This window comes from Abramis brama (genome assembly GCF_963993115.1).
Source record: "Abramis brama genome assembly, chromosome: 3".
Taxonomy (NCBI): Eukaryota; Metazoa; Chordata; class Actinopteri; order Cypriniformes; family Leuciscidae; genus Abramis; species Abramis brama.
This window is the reverse complement of record NC_139965.1, coordinates 26,685,451-26,705,580: the sequence shown is the minus strand read 5'-3', so window position 1 is coordinate 26,705,580 and position 20,130 is coordinate 26,685,451. Positions and strand designations below refer to the sequence as shown.

The window sequence follows — 20,130 nt, the reverse complement described above, 5'->3', positions numbered from 1 at the left end:
ACTTTGACCTCTAACACTGACTCTTTTTCAAGTCGTTTTTGTTTTATACTTGCATATTTATGGCGCATGTGTATTTTTTAGAAGGTCAGAATGTAGTTGTCCTCTAGGCAATTTTCAAATCCAAGAAAACACGTAATGGTCCCTTGTGTCTGTGTCTCAGACTTCTCAGAAACTGGTGGGGCAGCAGGAAAGGGCGGAGTCATCCAGAAAGTACATACAGTAGATGGGAGCAGGACCACGATCTGCAGAACTTCAGCCAGTTTGGACTCTTCTATGAGTATCTGGAGATGGGTACGATTTAACACACGTATACATGTTGGAATTATTTGGTGTTGATATACCAAAACACTAGCGAATTAGAATTAGTGTACTAGAATTACTATTATTATAATTTATTTGTATTGTTTATGTAGTTGTGCTAAATTAAATAATATTGTATAATACACTTTTTTATTACTTTTACTCAGCAAGGATGCATTACATTGGTCAAAAGTGACAGTAAAGACTTACATTGTTACTAATCTTTCTATTTCAAATAAATGCGGTTATTTTGAACATTCTTTTAATATTTAAAAAATATTAAGTAGCACAAATGTTTCACCATTGATAATAATAATAAATGTTTCTTGAGCAGAAAATCAGCATATTAGAATGATTTCTGAAGGATCATGTGACAATGAAGACTGGAGTAATGATGCTGAAAATCCAGCTTTGCTATCAAAGAAATAAAATACATTTTAAAATGGAAAACAGTTGTAACAATATTTCACATTATTGCTGTTTTACTGTATTTCTAAACAAATAAATGCAGCCTTGGTGAGCATAAGAGACTTTTTTTCGAAAGCATTAAAAAATCTTACTGACCCCAAACTTTTGAACGGTAGTATATATTAAATATAGACTATATATAGTAAATTGTTAATATAAATGAAAAAAATATACATTTCTTTATCATTATTAAACATACAAGTATAAGTATACATACAAGTATACAAGTTCTTATAAAAGAAGTCTCAAGTAAGGATCTGGATCTTCAAATCTGCTAGGGGTTTCTGTCAGCATTTTCTTTCCTTCATCAATTAAACCAGTTGTTTCCTGTGTGTTTTAAACAGTGATCCAGTTTGGCTTCATAACACTTTTCGTAGCCTCTTTTCCACTGGCCCCTCTTCTTGCCCTCTTCAACAACATCCTGGAGGTGCGAGTCGATGCTTGGAAGTTTACCACACAGTTCAGAAGGCCAGTGGCAGCAAAGGCACGCAACATAGGAGCGTGGGAAGAGATCCTTAATGTGGTGGCCATCTTGTCCGTAGTCACAAATGTAAATGCAAACTGTTTTGTTCTGCTTTTCTATTTAATTGACTCATCCCATAATTTTACTGTCTTGTGTAAAATTGGATGTGGCTTGCTTAACTTGCTCATTCTAAATATAGTTTACTGATTTTAGTGAAATCAAACATTATTTCCACCATACTTAAAATCTATTGTGGTTTCTTTTCTCCTCTCATTTGCACTTGAGGCCTTCATAATGGCATTCACCTCAGATATGATTCCTCGTCTGGTCTATCTGTACGCCTACCACGGAGTCAGGGAGCCCACTATGAGTGGTTACATCACCAACAGCCTCTCCTTATACAACATCTCTCAGATACCTGAAGATAACCTACCCGAACCTGGAGAAAACCCATCCTGGTTTAACAGCTCTACCATCACGGAATGCAGGTTTGCGATTGCCTATTGGGAACTATAGTTTGAATTAGATCTAGATTTCTATATGCTAAATTAACAGCATCATGAATTTGAATTTATTTTTTCCCAGGTATCGGGATTACAGATACCCACCCGGCCATGTAAAGCAATACACACACACAATGCAGTTCTGGCACATCCTGGCTGCTAAGCTAGCCTTCATCATCATCATGGAAGTAAGCAACTGCATGATCCAAAGGACTCTTTATTTAATCTTAGGAAATATTAATATGGACAGGAAGTTAATATGGTGGAATATGCAGGAGAATTTAAAATAACTTTTATTTTTTTATTGGGATATAACGTCTGTGATCAGGAAAGTGAATTAGAGAATTGAAAAGCAAGTTAGAGAAAGTAAGCAATCGTTAAGTTCAGTAGCTTACACTACTATTCAAAAGTTTCAGTAAGTAAGATTTTTATTAATTAAATTAATTCACCAAGAACATGTTAAATTGATCAAAACTGACAGGAAAAACTTTTACATTGTTACAAATATGTTTCCTAAACACTTAATCAGCAAATTAGACTGATTTCTGGATCAAGTGACACTGAAGACTGGAGAGTGTTTATAGAAATGTTATTTGAGTTTTTGTTAGCTTTAGTTTTTATTTATTACCAGTTCATAATTTTTGAAATAAACTGAAATTTCTCATTTTTGTTGAGTTTGAGTTTTTCAACTAATATTAACTAATATCAACTAATATTTCAATTAATATTTTAATTTTAGATAATAATAATCCTGGTATATAATAAATAATAAGTCTGTCTGTTAGTTTAAAAACTTGATTGCTTGAAACTTAAAGAAGAAAAAAATAGTGCAGGAATAGAAAATGGAGGATTGGAACTGATTTCTGACCATAAGAATTAGCACAGCAGTACTCTGATCTTCCTTTAACATGAACATTGTTTTTAGCATCTGAATTTTTATAAAGAGAATGAAGTGAGCTCAATACAGTGATGGAAAGACATGTACTGTAGTATGAACATTAATATTTGCTAAGCATTTAGTTACCATTTGACACACAAGCGTACCCTGGTTTCACAGACAAGGCTTAAAGCAACACTAAGGTACATTTTTAACCTTAAAATAATGTTTCCAAAATCGTATCAGTGGTTCATCAAGTCGTAACAGGGTGAAAGGCACTTCCGGATTCGCTTTGCGGCCCTATATCTGCTATAACCACACCATGCAAGTTTGCCAAACTGGGTCGCGTTTCTGTAGTTCGAATGAGACATAAGAAAACTACAAATTTGACTTGCTTTACGTCAAGCGTTACAATAGTCATTATTTAGTTTTTCTTCGTTTCTGATGTCGCAATACATCATGCTTTCATGAAATCATGCAACATACTCTACCTTGTCTGTGGACATCGTTCATTCCAAAGCCGGTGCTGGATAAACAGCGAGCATGCGTGCGACAGTTGGCTGCGGGCGGCGAAATTATTTACGACAGCGGTAATGGACAATTCCGCTTCCAACCTGTAGGGTGACCGAAGAGGAAAAGTTCCTTAGTGTTGCTTTAAGACTAAAGATGTTAGTGCCATCTCAAGATGCAACACCAGTAATGGGTTTTTTTCTAAGGCACGTTTATAAAAGCCACTTTAAAGGGATAGTTCACCCAAAAATGAAAATTCCGTCATCATTTACTCTCGCTCAAGTTGTTCCAAACCTGTATGATTTCCTTTCTTCTGCTAAACACAAAAGAAGATATTTTAAAGAAGGTTGGTAATTAAACAGTTGCTGGTCCCCATTGACATCCATAGTATTTTTTTTTTCCTACTATGGAAGTCAATGGGGTCCATCAGTCGTTTGGTTACTGACTTTCTTCAAAATATCTTCTTTTGTGTTCAGCAGAAGAAAGAAAGTCATACAGGTTTGAAACAACTTGAGGGAGAGTAAATGATGACAGAATTTTCATTTTTGAGTGAACTACCCCTTTAATGTCCTGATTGAACTAAGGCCTAATCCTGGCTTGATCTAATCCCTGTCTGTGAAACCAGGCCTTAGCTGTCTAAACCTGGTTGTACAGTGTGTGCACATGATAACTGTTCCTCTGTTTCCCCTCGTTTCTCAGCACGTTGTATTTGTGGTGAAATTCTTTGTGGCGTGGCTGATTCCAGATGTGCCGTCAGACGTGAAAGCGCGTATAAAGCGCGAACGCTTTCTGGTTCAGGAATACCTGCACAACTACGAAGTGGAGAAACTCAAGATGCAGCTGAGCCAGAGTTTCTGCCTGTCCACAGAAACGGCCTCACTGCTGCCCTCTAGTCCTAGCAAACAACAGGTGCTTTCTGAATGTATTTGAACATCCATGAGCCCTCAGGTCTAATCAAAATGTACTGTACACTGCAAACCATGGAGGAATCGAATCTTCGGGACGGCCTTCAAATATTTATTGCAAAAAAACTGCCTGCCCTCATCCAGACAACTGCCAGAACTTTTATAAAGAACGACACCCCTAACAATGATACAAACCTGCAGCTTTTTTTTCTGCTTGTGGTTTATGGGAGAACAATACAGTTTCCTCTGTGGTGTGTTTTTTTTTTTTTTTTTTTTACATGTCCGGAGTGCACTTGTATAACTGCACTCTTTCAATGGAGAAAGGCTTGGAGACACATCACAGTGATTTAAACCGCAAACCCTCTGGAACGCAGCCTGGTGCTCCTCATGTTGCCTCGAGAGCAAGTTGCTGTGAAGACAACGTAGGAGTAATCATATATGACCATTAAAAGACTTGTGAAAATGTTTTTCGAAGGCAATAAAGCTTTTACGTCTGTCCAGCTTGTTGCCATAACCTTTTTCTTTTGAAGATGTGATCTGCATGTTTTCCCCTGTATGTCTGACTGTGAAAGCGGTACTTGTAGTCTTTTTTGCCTTTTTCTGATCTGTCAGGGTTTTTTATTTTTTTTAAAGTTTTTTTTAAAAGATTTAACAGTTAATATTTGTTTTTGTCCCGTGGTTATTTTCCCCTTTTGAAACACAGAATATCATCATAATTTCTGTAGTGCTTGCATTATCATGTTTCTCAGAGTATTTATATTTTATTGTTGATATTCTTTTAATTAATACCTTGTAGAAAATTTGCTACCCACACATTCTGTTCAGTGTAATATTAAAATGTAATGAAATGTTTGTTATTATTATTATTAGCTTTCTTCAAGGATGTATTTATTGCTTCAGAATAATCATATAACTGCTTTATTATCTGGTTGGTTGGAAGGAAGGATTGTGGAATGATTGTGTTTTAAGCTCTATAATGACTTGCTATGTATTTTCTGATGCTTCAGAAATCAGAAACTCAAGCCATTATACATAACCTCATTCTGTCAATGTTTGCACATATCGTACATCTGAGGCTCATGAACATTAGCTCTTGTCTTTAATCATGACTAGGAGAACACTAGTCTTTTTTTTCATTATATTTCATGTAACTGAGTTCTGCACATTTGCACTTAACAGGATCAGTTCAGATTTTTGCCATCAGTTCTCTGTGCATCAGTGACTTTGATGTTCACCCTGATAACTGCATTTGATATTACAGCAGTGATGGGGCAAATTATTTCAGAGATTCCCCCTGTAAGACCAAGTTAAACATCTCTGTTGGTCTATACATGCAAAAGGACAAACATTTAATTGAGTGAATTGAAGAAATGTATTACTGACCTGGTGCAAAGAGATTTGGTTCAAAAATGTTGAGCTGCTCCATCCACATTTCAGATGTTTGGTTACTACATTCTGTAATACTGTTGATGAACACTATATTCACTCAGCGCCAACCATCCTCTACAGAGACTTGACTGGTTTGAAAACAAACAAGCGTTTTAAAGTGTCTTATCAATTCAGCTACACATGACTTCCATGTACACAACATTTTGTGAGCCATACATGTTCATTTGATACAAATGTGTTATAAATTCTCTCTATATATTTTTTTTAGACTGTCGAGTGATTTATGCTGTCTTTCATAGATCTTTTATGGATAATGCAATTACTGTTTACAGAATTATTCTGGTTATTGTGTGTTGCTATACTTGTAAACACAATTTGATTCTAAACAAAACATAATCTCTGTACCCAATGTGACAATATTTAATGTTACAGTGACGTTTTAAAAATAATATCTAAAAAAAAAAAAAAAATGCATTTAGTTTAGGATTTTTTTGTGTGTTCAGATGAGACCATGTCACCCATGCCTTGCCTTAATTATTTTCTTTGACAATGATACTTATGTATGTGTATTTCTTATTTGCCCTACAAATGTTTACAGAATGAGTTGCATGAAAGCCGTGTGAAAAAAAGAAGTGTGAATAATCATGAATCAAGGTTTTAAAATAAATTATTGTTTGCATTCCAATAACGAGAATGTGCCAAAAATAAAGTAAATGAAGTATATATCACACGTGTGTTAGCACTTGTTGGGCGTCCTCTGCACTGTCTGCAACACGGTAAATGAACACAAGATGGCGCCTGCGCTTCACTAAGCGCGCTATCGTCAACCTGTTGTGTCTCTTTCAAGGACGCGCACAGCGTCGCAACAGCAGCGCAGTTACTTTCCCATGAAGAGCTCTGTGATTTATCAAGATATCAAAATAATAAATTACTAGTAACTTATGAAAATGCCCCGCCAGCATATCCCGCATTATTCCCAGCCATTAGAAACAGACTTAAATTCAAAATTATCTGTATTGGCCTCGAATTTGACATACGCGCACACACAATAGCTATTTTTATTTATTTATTTATTTTAGCTGTGGAGGACAGTGAAACAGAGAGAGGGAGGGGGACTGCGAGATATGTATATGAATTATTAATACGCTTTTCCTTCACACCAGCACACGCACTTGGAGGGGGGAAACACCCCTCATTCGGTTTCCATAGCACCGCCCCCAGGAGGCTTGCACGGCCTTTGATGGAAAACAAGCAATAGGCATAAAAGCACAAATGTAGAAACTTCGAATGTCACGTCATGTGCCTTTCATATACGCATCGAAAAACTATCATTTTCCCGTACGTGGAACATAATCAGATAATCTGAGGACAAAATCAAAGAAAATGTGAATGGAATGTGAACATTGTCCGCCCTCTCTAACCCCTCCCAAAGCAGTGAACCGCTGCTGGCACTCGAAGGGAGTGATCCGCCTCGCGCGCAGCACACACTGCTAGTTGGCAAAGGAGTGGCGGCGGGAGCTCGCGCCGCTCTGATCGCGAGACTGTCGCTGACCTTGGTGCTGAACGCTTTCACCTCCCTTAACTGTCACTTTGCACCTAAAAAAGTGACAGTACGAGACAACGAACTGGACCAGTTCTTATTTGATCATACCTCGTTTTTTATTTGTTGTTATCCGATTTTATTTCCAACTCATTTTGAAGCTAACAATAATTTCTTGACTCAAATCTGAGATGGCATCGCGTGCCCTTATCGCGCGCAGGGCAGTTTATGAGTTTATAATTGTGAGTAGACAGAGCCATACCACTTCTGATATAGTATCTCTTGTGTAGGCGGAATCTTTTTTTTTTTTTCTTCTTCTTCTTCTTCTTCTTCTTCTTCGCTCGTGAATTTTCCTCATCTGTCTTACTGAATCATTGATCCGCTGGGTATCGGTCCGGTATGCTCTGTCATCTCACACAGTGACATGGTACTTTAACATTACCGGGGGAAAAACGAGGGATTATCACATTTGGACATGGAGACTCCGAAGGAGCCTGGTTTTGTGCCCAGCAAAGAGGGGCTGAAGCAACTAGCGGGGAAGACACTGGGGCGCATGTACAAGTAAGATATTTTAACATTTTCCAATTGATTCAGTCATTTTAAAATAATAGGCCTAGATATGTGCATATTGTGGCTCTGAATACATATGAACTCTAACTATAGCTATAACGGAACAGAAAATTCACGAATGTGTTGCTAGTTTGATCTGTTCAATAACGAGTTTCCCCGGTCGGTTTTGGCGTCACGCCTCATGGAGACGTGCAGAAAATTATGTAATTCTGCATAATCCTGGGAGGAGGGGATGGAAGCATGCAAGTTTTCCTATCTTGAAAGGTTGTCATTGTAACCCGGCGATTAAAATGCATTTACGACTGAATAGTAATCGTTCAATTAGAGGATCCCCTTGAGTGTCTCTTCTTTTTTTTAGAGATCATTCACATATATACCTGCAAAAAAAGACCACGATTGAAATAAGAGAAAATCGGTTTATCCATATACATTTAACGTTGCTCCTTGAAATTGAGTCATTTTTGTGCGTGTGTCTTTCAAAAAAACCTTTTTTGCAATTTATGAAAAGGGGAAAAAAGATCGAGCGCTTAGGAACGAATTGTTCTTACGCAACTGAAAATATCCTTTCCCCCCATAGCACTAATACATGTGTCTCATCATATTTCATTTTTTTCGTTTACTTATAAAAATGTTGTAGTCATTGAGTATTTTCCAAAATAATAGAATATTGTATTTTATTTGTCTCCTGTAATTAAACAACTGATTTGACATTCATAATGCAGTTCATGTGCATTTTATGCAGTTTACACGTGCAAAATATTACAAAATAAAATGCATTTAACTCCGTCACATCTGCTAATTAAATCATATGAATGAATCGAAATTTATGACATTTTTCATTTCTTTAAACAAATATATTCCTACGTGTTTGCACATGAATTTATTGAATCTATCTGCGCATACTAGGCCTATGTTTTCATTAAATAATAGTAAATAACTGTAAGTAAATAACTCTTTTTGGATACCCAAGGCACTGGTATAATACTATTAATATCGTGTTAGTGAATATGAGTGGACCTAAGCCCGTGTGAATGTAAATAAGGTGAAGGTGAAGGGAATGCTGCAATGCGGTATACAGTGCGCTTTACAGCAGCACACGAAGCCTATGTGGAGTTTACATAAAAATATCTGTAGGAAAAAAAAATATATATATATGCAAACTATTCCTGCAGGCCATTTCAATAACTATTGTCTAAATATGCCCGCGCAGTTTAGAGTAGGCCTACTTGAAAAATATATATTTCAATTAAATTAAATGCCAAAAGGATATTTTGATGCGTTTGTAATTGTAACGATGATTGTTGCTTCAATAATAAAAGTGATGAAATTCCTATTAATTGGTTCATTCGGACCACAGTCGTTATAGTGTCCTTCAAGGAGTCTGACAACTCTCTTCTGACATATGCAGAGTGCTAGAAAAGAGGCAAAAACCTGGCGACAACATTGAATTGACCGAGGATGGACGGCCTTCCCAGACCAGCGAGAAAAAGCCACCTTTGTGCGACTGCACGTGCTTCGGACTTCCGCGCCGCTACATCATCGCCGTCATGAGCGGCCTCGGGTTCTGCATCTCCTTCGGTATTCGGTGCAACTTAGGCGTGGCAATAGTGAGCATGGTGAACAACAGCACCATTCACCTGAACGGAAAGATCGTCATCAAAGAGGTTTGTGCGCGTGGCACACTTGGATTTTATATGTTCACGTCAGCTTCGTGACACCCCCACTCACAGCCCACGAGCTTACACACACACACAGACAGAGAGAGAGAGAGAGAGAGAGAGAGAGTCTGAAATCAATTAATGGAAATACAAAAAATAATAAAGGGAATAATTCAAAAACACATTGGTTTGTGTTTGTTGGAAAGAGGCTTAGTGAATGCCCCACTACTAGCTTGGAAAATATTGAAAACAAGTAGGCTACTCATGCAAAAAAAAATTGACCTTGGCTATATCAGCCTCAAATTGATTAATTCTTCAGCTGGAAACTAATCCTTCGCTCTTGTCATTTCATTTATTGTGCACAATAATCAATACGTATTTTGTGCTAGCCTATGTGTTTAAAAAAATAAAAGTTCATATTTTCCCATAACGAATATATAATATAGGCTTGGCTATATTATATATTTAACCTGTTATTAGAGGTGTGTGGAAACGTGTGCATATTAGCTTAAGGATTTTCATATTTTCAGTTGTCTCTCGCCTTTTACAGACAGGATTTGGTATATGATTATTTTCTGGTATTTCTCTTCCATAGAAGGCAAAGTTCAACTGGGACCCGGAAACAGTTGGAATGATCCATGGCTCGTTTTTCTGGGGTTATATTGTGACACAAATTCCCGGAGGATATATTTGTTCTAGACTGGCGGCAAACAGGTAAAGCTTTAGAAACATTGATAGACTGATATGTATTTGTTAATTAATTCAGATTATTATTATTATTATTATCATCATTATTCATATTAGTATTATTTCAGTAATTAATTGATTTTAACGTCGCATTTGGTTTATATATTTTCCACATTGCAAATAGGCTAGGCTACCTTACAAGCCTAATGGTAACGAAAGAACATTAATATGCTAATTAATTATTAACAATTTAACTAACAATAAATATTCTATAACAATACTTAATTTATTGATAAATTATATAATTTAGTTTTAAACGGATCACAGATGTTTGTCCCTGTTGCAAACCAAGCCATTAAAAGTAATGCATCTCGGCCCGTTATCCTACTAAAAGATGGTGTCGCCCACGTTTTCCAAACCAGCAGGATCGCGCACAGAGCTTCTGCACATAACAGGAGCTGGCAAGTTCAGATGCAGCCAGTGACGCATCTCCAGGTGTTTGTCAACCCAACACGAAAGCAGTGCGAAAATAATGCCTAACAAGGAATTTCGTTAAATGTATTAAACATTATTGAATATAATAGTAGAAATAATTAATACATGGCTTCAGTCATAGACTTTAAAAATATTTGAAATAAATATTTGAAATAAGCAATTGCAAAATCGAGCTGCAAAAACTGGCTATAGGCCTACATCCGTGGTGCGTTCTTCGTTTTATTCATAATAAGCCTGCTAGTGATGACTGCATACTGTATTATTTAAGACACTTTGGTTATTCATAGCGCCTACTGGAACTACTTGTCATTGGAAGAGGATGATGGGAGGAGCTGATTTAGCACAAGTGCAACCCAACCTCCAATTTGTTTTATTGACTGGTTGATTGACTTGTAAGGAGGACACGCATTTTGTGTGAAATTAATTTCGTTATAGCCTATTATATCTTACTTAACTTTATGCATTATTATAGTTTATATTGATTCAATTTTGTTACAGAAAACGAAGAAAGATCTCTAACTTACGAAATGTTTATTAAAATAGGCCCTACCGATGTTTTGGAAAACGTCTCAAGTGCTTCAAACGTTTCCATTTGAAGGCCATGGTCCATATTAAAGAAGGCATAGGTTGTAAGCCTACATCACTGTTCTAATTGTATTATTATAATATAAACCTTATCAATACTATTTTTATTCAAGTTTCTAAGGGGAACGGAAATCAAATAAACAAACGAATAAATCAAGGCTTCAGACAGGCAGAGGGAGAGTTCATTGCTATGGTTGACGAGTCTGCTCGTGTTTCGGTGTTGCGTGAGTGGCAGACTGAAGGCTGACCCGTCGTGTGAGTTGTAGGATTAGACTCTGTCTGTGGGGCATTCTCCACCTGTTAATGAGGTCCCGGGGGGGAACCGTGTCTAATCTGCTCAATGAGGGGGGCATGGCAACCAGCCCCGGACATGCTGCCAGAGGGTTTGGCCGTGCCTCATATATCGCACAACAAATTTATAAAAAATAAAACTGCCATGTCGTTAGCTGGAAATATTTGGAACATTGGACACAATTGGTTCTCGCTAAAACATCTGTTTTGATGGTCGGCCAACAATGTCAAGGATCGACATATATAGCCTATTGAAATGCTGTGCAATTGTGTAGTTCTATTAACTCAGTACGTCAAATCTTTGACATAATTGCGTCGCAGAAATTATACATCAGTTCTCAGTTCATATTTCGGCTATTGGCTGACGTGATTGAGATCTAATAGAATCAGCGAGTCTCGTGCCGGAGAACTCCCTCAATCCGATTAGCGAGTGCCGGTGGGAGAGAGGTGAGAGAAAGGGTCTTGAGCTCTACAGGACGTCAGGAAAATTGGAAATAAATGGAAACCCTTATTTCTTCTGTGGCAGTAGGTGCTGGCTTCACCCCGCGCGACCATTATGCCTGTTTTTTTTTCTTCACAGAAATAAGATTTGAATAGTATATTATAGGCCTATTTTGGGGGGTTTAAATGGGTTTAAAGTAAAGGGGGTTTAAAGACGAGGTTAAAGAAACCAAAATATTACATAGCTGAAATAGAACAGCCTTAAACACTAGAAATAATACATATGTAAACATGAAATAATGCTTTTTTTTTTTCTTTTTTTTTTGCTGCATTTTATAATCCAATGGTAGGCTATATAATTAAACCATGTTTACATCTGTTATTCAGGGTATTCGGCGCAGCCATTTTCCTCACGTCCACACTGAATATGTTCATCCCCTCAGCTGCACGTGCTCACTACGGTTGCGTCATATTCGTCAGGATATTACAAGGGCTTGTAGAGGTAAGTCCGATTTTCTCTCATTTCATTCGAATTGCTTGTTTGCTAATAACGATCTAATATCATAACCTTCTATGTATTCATATCTAAAATTTGGGCACTTGCCTTTGGCGGATATTTTCTCAAAAAGCCATTTGTGGGAATTCTTCCTAGGAAAAGCCCATGGTCCTGTAACAGTCAGTTATGGCCTGAGGATATTCAGAGAGAATAATAACCCAGGGTTTGTCTTTAGTACAGCCTGCCCTGTATTGATCTGTAGACAACATGACAACACTGTATATATTATTATTATTCTTTTATTTAAAACAAATGGAATATTCATTTGCATTTAAATTGATTTATGTGATGTAACTTAATAATTTGTATCATTTGTTTATAATTTGAAAATCTGTCTAAGCACATTTCTTTGTAATATAAAACTGATGTGTAGTATTATTGTTAGGGTGTGACCTACCCAGCCTGTCATGGGATCTGGAGTAAATGGGCTCCTCCACTGGAAAGAAGCCGTCTAGCCACAACCTCTTTCTGTGGTAATTTACATCTTTATTCTCTTTCAAGCAAATATAGATTAGTGGATAGTAAAGAAAATCATGTGTCGTTACATTTTGTTAAGTTACCTCATTATTGTGTGCATGTCAAAATTGAAAGATACATTTGTTGTTTAGCAAGAATTCTAGGAAACATTATTTATGCATGGACTGTATTTTCCTGTGTTGTTTTAATGCATGTATTCAGCCATTTTGATTTGAAGCTGCCAGAGTTGAAGCTGTTTTTGGTTCCATTTGAGCTCTCACATGGGCCTCATCCTCTCCCGTTCTGTAGGTTCCTATGCTGGAGCTGTCATTGCCATGCCTCTAGCTGGGATCCTGGTGCAGTACACTGGCTGGTCATCTGTTTTCTATGTCTATGGTAAGAGTGGTTTGTGTGTGCACCACTGTATGAGCCATGGTTATAGTGTAAAGCATAATTGTATGAGTGTGCTTAACGGTCTTGATGAGTGTATTTTAGTAAGTGTAGTATGGATCAACTCACTGATGCTGAGTATTGATTTTTCCTCTGATGCTGCCATGTGTCTATCCTCTGCACTGACACTGAATCTGCCTGACCCTGTGCCAAGAATTAGCACGCTCTGTCAGGAAAGCAATGAACTGTAATCCATTTAGTTATATGAGGAGTTTTCAGTCAGCTGATCTTCCTGTCTGCTTCTTATCTGACATCATTTTATGATGTTTTCTTTTAAGGTCAACATCTAAGAATCCTTTGTTTCTCTTTAGGGTGTTTTGGGATGTTCTGGTATATGTTCTGGATCTTGGTGTCATATGAGAGCCCAGCTGTCCATCCCACCATCACTGCTGAAGAACGCTGCTTCATTGAGGAGAGTATCGGAGAGAGCGCTAAGCTGCTAGGACCTGCAGAAGTGAGTGACCCCAAACGTAATCATACTCCAAACTTCTAGCTGGATATGGCTCAGAAGAAAATATCACAGCACAAAATGCTTGACTGAAGGACTCAAGTCCTAAAAAGAGATGGTTTGACTAATGGAATAACATCCCCTCTCATGCAAACCCTATAAGCATCACTCTTATAATTATCTGTAATTAAAATACTCGTTGGTGCTTGACACAAATTGAATTCATATGGTTGTGCTTTGAAAGATTGTAGAGATTAACAGCATAATGTGCCATTGTCTATTTATTTTGACATCAGGTTAATAATAGATATTTTTTGTTTTAAGATTTTGAACTTAAGATCAGGAGCTTTGATGGAGAGAGAAACCCCTGTTTGCAGTTACTGTGAACAAAATTATGACATTGCTGTAGTTTAAAACTGGTTTTGAGTGATTTGCAATTTGATAGAGGGTAAATGAAACCATATAATTATTTAAATTTCCCCTATTATGCTATTTTAAAGGTTCCTAATTTTATTTTGAAGGTCTCCTACAATAGGTTTACATGCATCCGTGGTCAAAAAACACTTTAATTTTCTCATACATTGCACGTCACCGCTTTTTTCACAGTGTTTGAAACGTCTCAATAAAGGATTCACTCACTCTTAACCCCTCCTTTCCGAGAGCTTCTGCTCTGATTGGTCAGATGGCCCAGTCTGTTGTGATTGGTCTCCTGCTTACAGCATGTGTCGGAAATGAAACGTCCATGACCATATCTGAATTTTAGCTCCAGAGGCTTCCTCAGCACTTGCATACAGTAACAATGGCATTGGTTTTAAGTCCTCATCCTTTGTAAGAGGATCCTTTCATGCAAAGTGGATTTACAGAGCAAAAAAACAGACATTCTCAGCTACAACTACATTGTTTGAGGGTGAGCCAAAGTACTAAGTAGACATTGTTCGCGGCAATGAAGACCATAGGCTGGCATTATGCAAATTTGTTACAAACTTACGTAGATATGTTACCCTGGAATTGTGACGACTCATTTCGGCAGCTCAGAATCAACTCTTTCTTTTAGGAGACAATAATTTTATTTGTCGTGCACTTTGATTTTAAAAATGTGCAAACCTTTTACATGAAACCTTTTTACATGATAGGTAATATTTGAAAAAGCATATTTGGGGATCTTTTAAGTCAGGATGTGTTGAAAAACATGAGGAGATAAATGTGTGGCCACCAAAAAATGTTGCCTTTAAAGTATAAAACTTACGTTAATCTATTGTGGTCTTATAGATTTTGAGGTAGAGGTCGATATATTTAGTGTCACCATATGAGGATTTCTAATTAAATCTGTAACATATCAAAGACATATCAGAGAAGTCTTGCACATCAGTTGTTTTGATGCTATAAAATGTCAGTCAGCTACTTTGATTTCTTTGGTGTAAATGCCATGCACTCCTAGAGAACATCAATACTGACAAAGAATCAAAACTGTTCAAGACATGACAGATAAAATCATTATCAGTATGGGTATTATTATAACAATGCAATACTATTTTCTCCTACAGAAATTCAAGACACCTTGGAAGAAATTTTTCACGTCCATGCCTGTCTATGCAATCATTGTGGCCAACTTCTGCAGGAGTTGGACCTTCTACTTGCTGCTCATCAGCCAGCCTGCATACTTTGAGGAGGTGTTTGGCTTTGAGATTAGCAAGGTAATTTCAGTTTACCTTTTAAATTGCATGTATTTAAATTGGTATTTGTATTATACAAAATGCATGATTGATTAAAAAATTAACAATGACTTAATCAGCGATTGGATCAAAATGGCTAGCCTTTGTATCTAAGTTGCATATGATTTTTGACTATAATTCCATTGTATATCAGTAAATGGGTGACCTTTGTCATTCCCTAAGGTCTGAAATAGGTTGATGAATTATTCATTGTGAATAGTTCATGATGAATTATTCATTAATCATTTATTGGTGATTTAAGTCTGTGCTTGCATCTCATTTTGCTCATTTTCTCACTTCCTACAGTTAAACCTGCAATCATGTCTTTGCATTGTAGAATTAACATACTAATTAATAGTGATGCCTTGCATATTACAGTAATGTTGCATGTCAATTTATTGTTTTGTTTTTTTATCCAGTATGCGTAATTGTGTAATGTAATTAACTATTTCATAATGGTTGTGACCATGTAAATTTAAGTAAAATCTAGTCTTTGCTCAATTTGATTGTAGATTAGACTTTGGACTTTTCTCTCTTTTCTGTGGTGGAACCACATCTTTGGTCAGTTGGTCAATGGCTAATGCTTTCATTCTGCAGTGTGTTTTCAATAAGATGCTTCTGAGCCTGACGGCTGCTGTCTTATTCAGGTTGGCATGCTGTCAGCCCTGCCCCATCTGGTGATGACCATTATCGTACCCATTGGAGGACAGTTAGCTGATTACCTTCGCGCCAAAAACATCCTGTCAACTACAACAGTTCGGAAGATCATGAACTGCGGAGGTGAGTGGAGCCTATTGCAGAATTCTTATTGTTCCTATTGCAGCCATATGGCTGAATTTTGGTTAAATCCATGTGAACTAGGAATGTTAAATGAGAATTTTTCATCAACCTAAATATTTCACACTTTTACCCTTTCTGCATTTCCTCTAAATTTATTTTTAATGTCATTTATTTGTCTATTTTAGCTTAGTGAATTGTTTTTATCTTTCACAGGCTTTGGGATGGAGGCCACTCTATTATTGGTTGTTGGTTACTCACACAGTAAAGGGGTGGCCATTTCATTCCTTGTGTTGGCTGTCGGCTTCAGTGGATTTGCAATATCAGGCAAGTCTTTGGGGAAACAATATGTCTGATTTAATAATTTCCCATGCAAACCTGCCGTTTATACACAACAATAACAAGAAAAAGCAGCAATAAAAAGCAACCATACGCAGCCAGGGAAGACTGCAAATAATGCCTTATTTTTAACAAAATACCATTGTTCTCCTTTTATCACTCAAACACACTCTTCCTCCACTGCAGCTTGGAAGGAATAAGTGGTTTTGCTGGACTTTTTAAATAATTCATACACACTGTCCCCTGAGAGCAGCCTCGCAGGCAGCACATCCAGACAGAGCACTCAATGAGGGAGGGCCTCCGCTCTACAAGATGGCGTATCTTTCTATTTTTAGTCTGTATCTCCAACATCATGTTAGAGATACTGAGAAAATGTGCACTCGTCTTGATACAGAACAGTATAGAACAGAAACGGAGTGTTTGAAAATATCTTTCTGTAATGTTGTTTGTTGCAGTGTTATTTTAGTATCACTGATATACTAACCTATTATTGTTTTTTGTTCATATTTCTTTTTAAATGTCTATATAGCTTTATTTAATTGTAGTTATTTTAGTACTTCACAAAAATGAGAAATATTGGAAACTAGCTGAAATAAATTTAATGTTTTTTTTAATTAATTTGATTTCAGTTAATGTTTATTTTAATGTAATGAAAATATTTTTTAATGGTTTTAGTTTTAATGATAATATCCCTGGTTTGTTGTTATTAACGCAGTGCCAAATATAGAAAAAATATAATTATTTACAGTTATTTCACTATTCGTAAGATGTTAATAAAATGTAAACCTCTGTTGTCCATCAGGTTTCAATGTCAATCATTTAGACATCGCTCCTCGCTATGCCAGTATCCTCATGGGAATCTCTAATGGAGTGGGAACTCTGTCAGGAATGGTGTGTCCTCTTATAGTGGGTGCCATGACCAAACACAAGGTAAGACCTCTTTGAATTGTCAGGACTTTCCTTTGAATTCTAGTGTTTGGATATAGTACTGTGAAATATACATGATATTGTGATATTTAAAAAATGATTTTTTAGATCTTTCTCCATATTCATTGTCAAAAATACTCAGATATAACTGCATGTTTATTTCATGTGTTATTCTTGCAGCTCCCAGGATGAGTTTCTTAATGTCAATGAATACTTGACAACTCTTTTATCCTTTCAGACCCGAGAAGAGTGGCAGTATGTGTTCCTTATCGCTTCCATGGTGCATTATGGAGGTGTAATCTTCTATGGCATCTTCGCCTCGGGGGAGAAGCAGTCGTGGGCAGATCCGGAGCAGACCAGTGAAGAGAAGTGTGGTTTCATTGATGAAGATGAGCTGGCTGAGGAAACAGGGGACATCAACCAGAGCTACAGTGCCCTGGGAGGTCCAGCCAAGACCTACGGGGCCACCACGCAGTTGAACGGAGGATGGGCAGAAGGATGGGATAAACGAGAGGTGTTTGTACAGGATGGTGCGGAAGAAGAGGGTTACGGATACAGGCAGGGTGGGGATTACTCCTAGACCTTGCAAATACACACTATGACACACACACACACAGACATACACAAACATAAACATACAGTGGCGCAAAAAAGTATTCAAAAAAACGACGCAAGTCACAGTTGAAAACGTGTAAATTCCATTGCATTAAATTGCAAGATATCGAACCAAGTGCAATCTGCAACAAATCAGTGTCCATTTGAAGTGTCTTCATAAATATATAGATATATGTAGTTATATATAAATAATGTATATGATATATCGTTATATCATCAAACCTAAAAAACTTGTTTTTGTAAGAAAAAATTAGCTAATGTAATGACATTTATACATTTTAACTATGACTTAAACATCCAGATACTTTTTGAGCCACTCTACATACAGCACAGTATAAAAATATATGATAGATTTTGTAGTGTCTGTGAGCCCTGAAAAAAGATTATCGAGTAACATATACAAAACTCTAAGAATTGTTGTTTGCACAAATTGAAATGATCAAATCCTACATTTAAATATGGATTTAAATGTATCAATTATACAAAGGGGAAATTACATATCAAAATTGGCTGACTGTAAATGTTCTATGTATTAAAAAGTAGAGTAACTTCATTTCAAGTGCAATCGTGCGTCACAAGTTTTTCACCCTATTATTCTGAGCCTTTGCAACATAGAGAAGCCTTTAGAGTTAGTCAGCCAATTGGCTTCCAGAACTAAGGCTCAGATAATGAATCTCATCCATGGAGAAAAACTGCTATAGAGAATTCCAACCAAGCAACAGGTTTACACTGTCTTTTTTCTGATTGCACTAAGGGAGCTGTACAATGTCATTTAACAGCACACAAAGTGAGTGTTTATATCTCATGATGTGTTACTTGTCCATCGTATAATTCATGTTTCTGAGAGATTAAAGAGGACTTTGGTCTTTGACACTGCAGAGAAAAAAGCACAGTTGTTTAGATGACATAAAAGCAACAAAAAATGTTTCTCAAGCTCAGCAGGTTGTTTCAATTGGATGGTGCTGTTCTATTTGGTGTAATAGATAAAACTTGGGAAGGGGTTCGATTTTAGATCATTGGAAATGCCTGGGAACATTATCGCAAAAGCTACAAAAAGCGAAAGCACAGGGTGTCAAAACTACGGACTCTTTAAATTCCATTCCATTCTTTTAACTCCATGCCATTTTGACATCTGTGAATGTTAGTTATGCATGGGTTAAAATTGTTTTTGTAAATGTTGTTTTTTATTTTACTATAACTATGTTCTTTTGCTTTACAAAACTGTTACTGACGTGTCAATTTCTTTGCACAATTAACCAAAGGTAACCTGTAGTGTGGGATTTTAGCTGGGATGGGGGAAACGTGTCCATTGGGAAAACAAGGGAGAACCTGTCTAAGGGCTGACACAGTCCTAGCAGCAGGTAATAACCATATTCAATGTACAAAGCAATAAAGCCATGGTAACAGTTACTTAGCAGTCACTTCACCCAAAAATATGTAACAAGTTAGCACTGTAATCATTTTGGTTTAAATGTTTTGTGATGACAATTAAAAAAAAAAAAAAGATTAAACAATTACTTACTGTTAAAGTATATAAATATATATATGAAAATATATTTAGATTTAGTAAGAGTCCAGTGCAACTCTCTTTGAGAGTTTGTGTGCTGGACCCACTCACCAGAAGAGAATGATTCTTAAGTGTCACCTGCAGCTGCTTCCCGGCCGGGCGAAGGTCTTACCGGGGTCCTCAGCTCCGCAGGTGGCCGCACCTCTGTAGTCGTCCTGTATGGTTGCCAGTGGTTGCTTTTTGAGAGTATGTTGTTGTCGGGTATCTTTTACGTTAATCCTCTCTTTTTGTCCTTCCCCATTGTTTCTGGTCTGTGTTTTGTCTGTGGCTAGAGAAGCGCTCCCTTGCTCCCCTCTTCCCTCTTTCTCCTTGCATTTTCCCAATACTGTTGCAATATTCAGTGACACAAGGATTGTGTGTAAAGGTATTCAAATATCTTCAAAAATGACAGTAATTTGCCTGATGATTTTGAGGTACCTTATTCTTGTTTCCTGCCTATTGAGTAAAGTGTGGATATATGGCTTCCTTTTGCTGTGTTACTGTAAATGGAGAGGTTTGTTGATGTGAAATTGAAATGCTCTATATAGCCTTTTTTTATATAAAATTATAACAAAATTGTACTCGCCTGTGTTGTTTTACTGGGATTCCAATAACCTTTGGT

The 20,130-nt window shown here is 36.9% G+C and overlaps 2 protein-coding genes across 3 annotated transcripts in view; both read left to right on the top strand.

Annotated features, from left to right (window-relative positions):
* The window catches only part of ano5b (anoctamin 5b), a 43,540-nt gene extending 38,662 nt beyond the window's left edge, over positions 1 to 4,878 (top strand). For both annotated transcript variants that reach the window (XM_084109198.1, XM_084109197.1), the window contains 5 exons: positions 161 to 291; positions 1,113 to 1,318; positions 1,517 to 1,719; positions 1,817 to 1,922; positions 3,821 to 4,878. In XM_084109198.1, coding sequence (XP_083965324.1) covers positions 161 to 291; positions 1,113 to 1,318; positions 1,517 to 1,719; positions 1,817 to 1,922; positions 3,821 to 4,051 — 877 coding nt within the window. In that variant the 3' untranslated portion in view covers positions 4,052 to 4,878. The remainder of the gene's footprint in view (positions 1 to 160; positions 292 to 1,112; positions 1,319 to 1,516; positions 1,720 to 1,816; positions 1,923 to 3,820) is intronic.
* Positions 4,879 to 6,865: 1,987 nt separating this feature from the next.
* Positions 6,866 to 19,452, top strand: slc17a6b (solute carrier family 17 member 6b). The gene is made up of 12 exons (XM_084109366.1): positions 6,866 to 7,516; positions 8,934 to 9,189; positions 9,779 to 9,897; positions 12,070 to 12,184; positions 12,624 to 12,711; positions 13,004 to 13,090; positions 13,456 to 13,598; positions 15,137 to 15,286; positions 15,952 to 16,084; positions 16,298 to 16,408; positions 17,223 to 17,350; positions 17,586 to 19,452. Exons 1-12 carry the CDS (start codon positions 7,431 to 7,433, stop codon positions 17,925 to 17,927), a joined length of 1,758 nt encoding a protein of 585 aa, XP_083965492.1. The 5' UTR covers positions 6,866 to 7,430; the 3' UTR covers positions 17,928 to 19,452.
* The last annotated feature ends 678 nt before the right edge of the window (positions 19,453 to 20,130 follow it).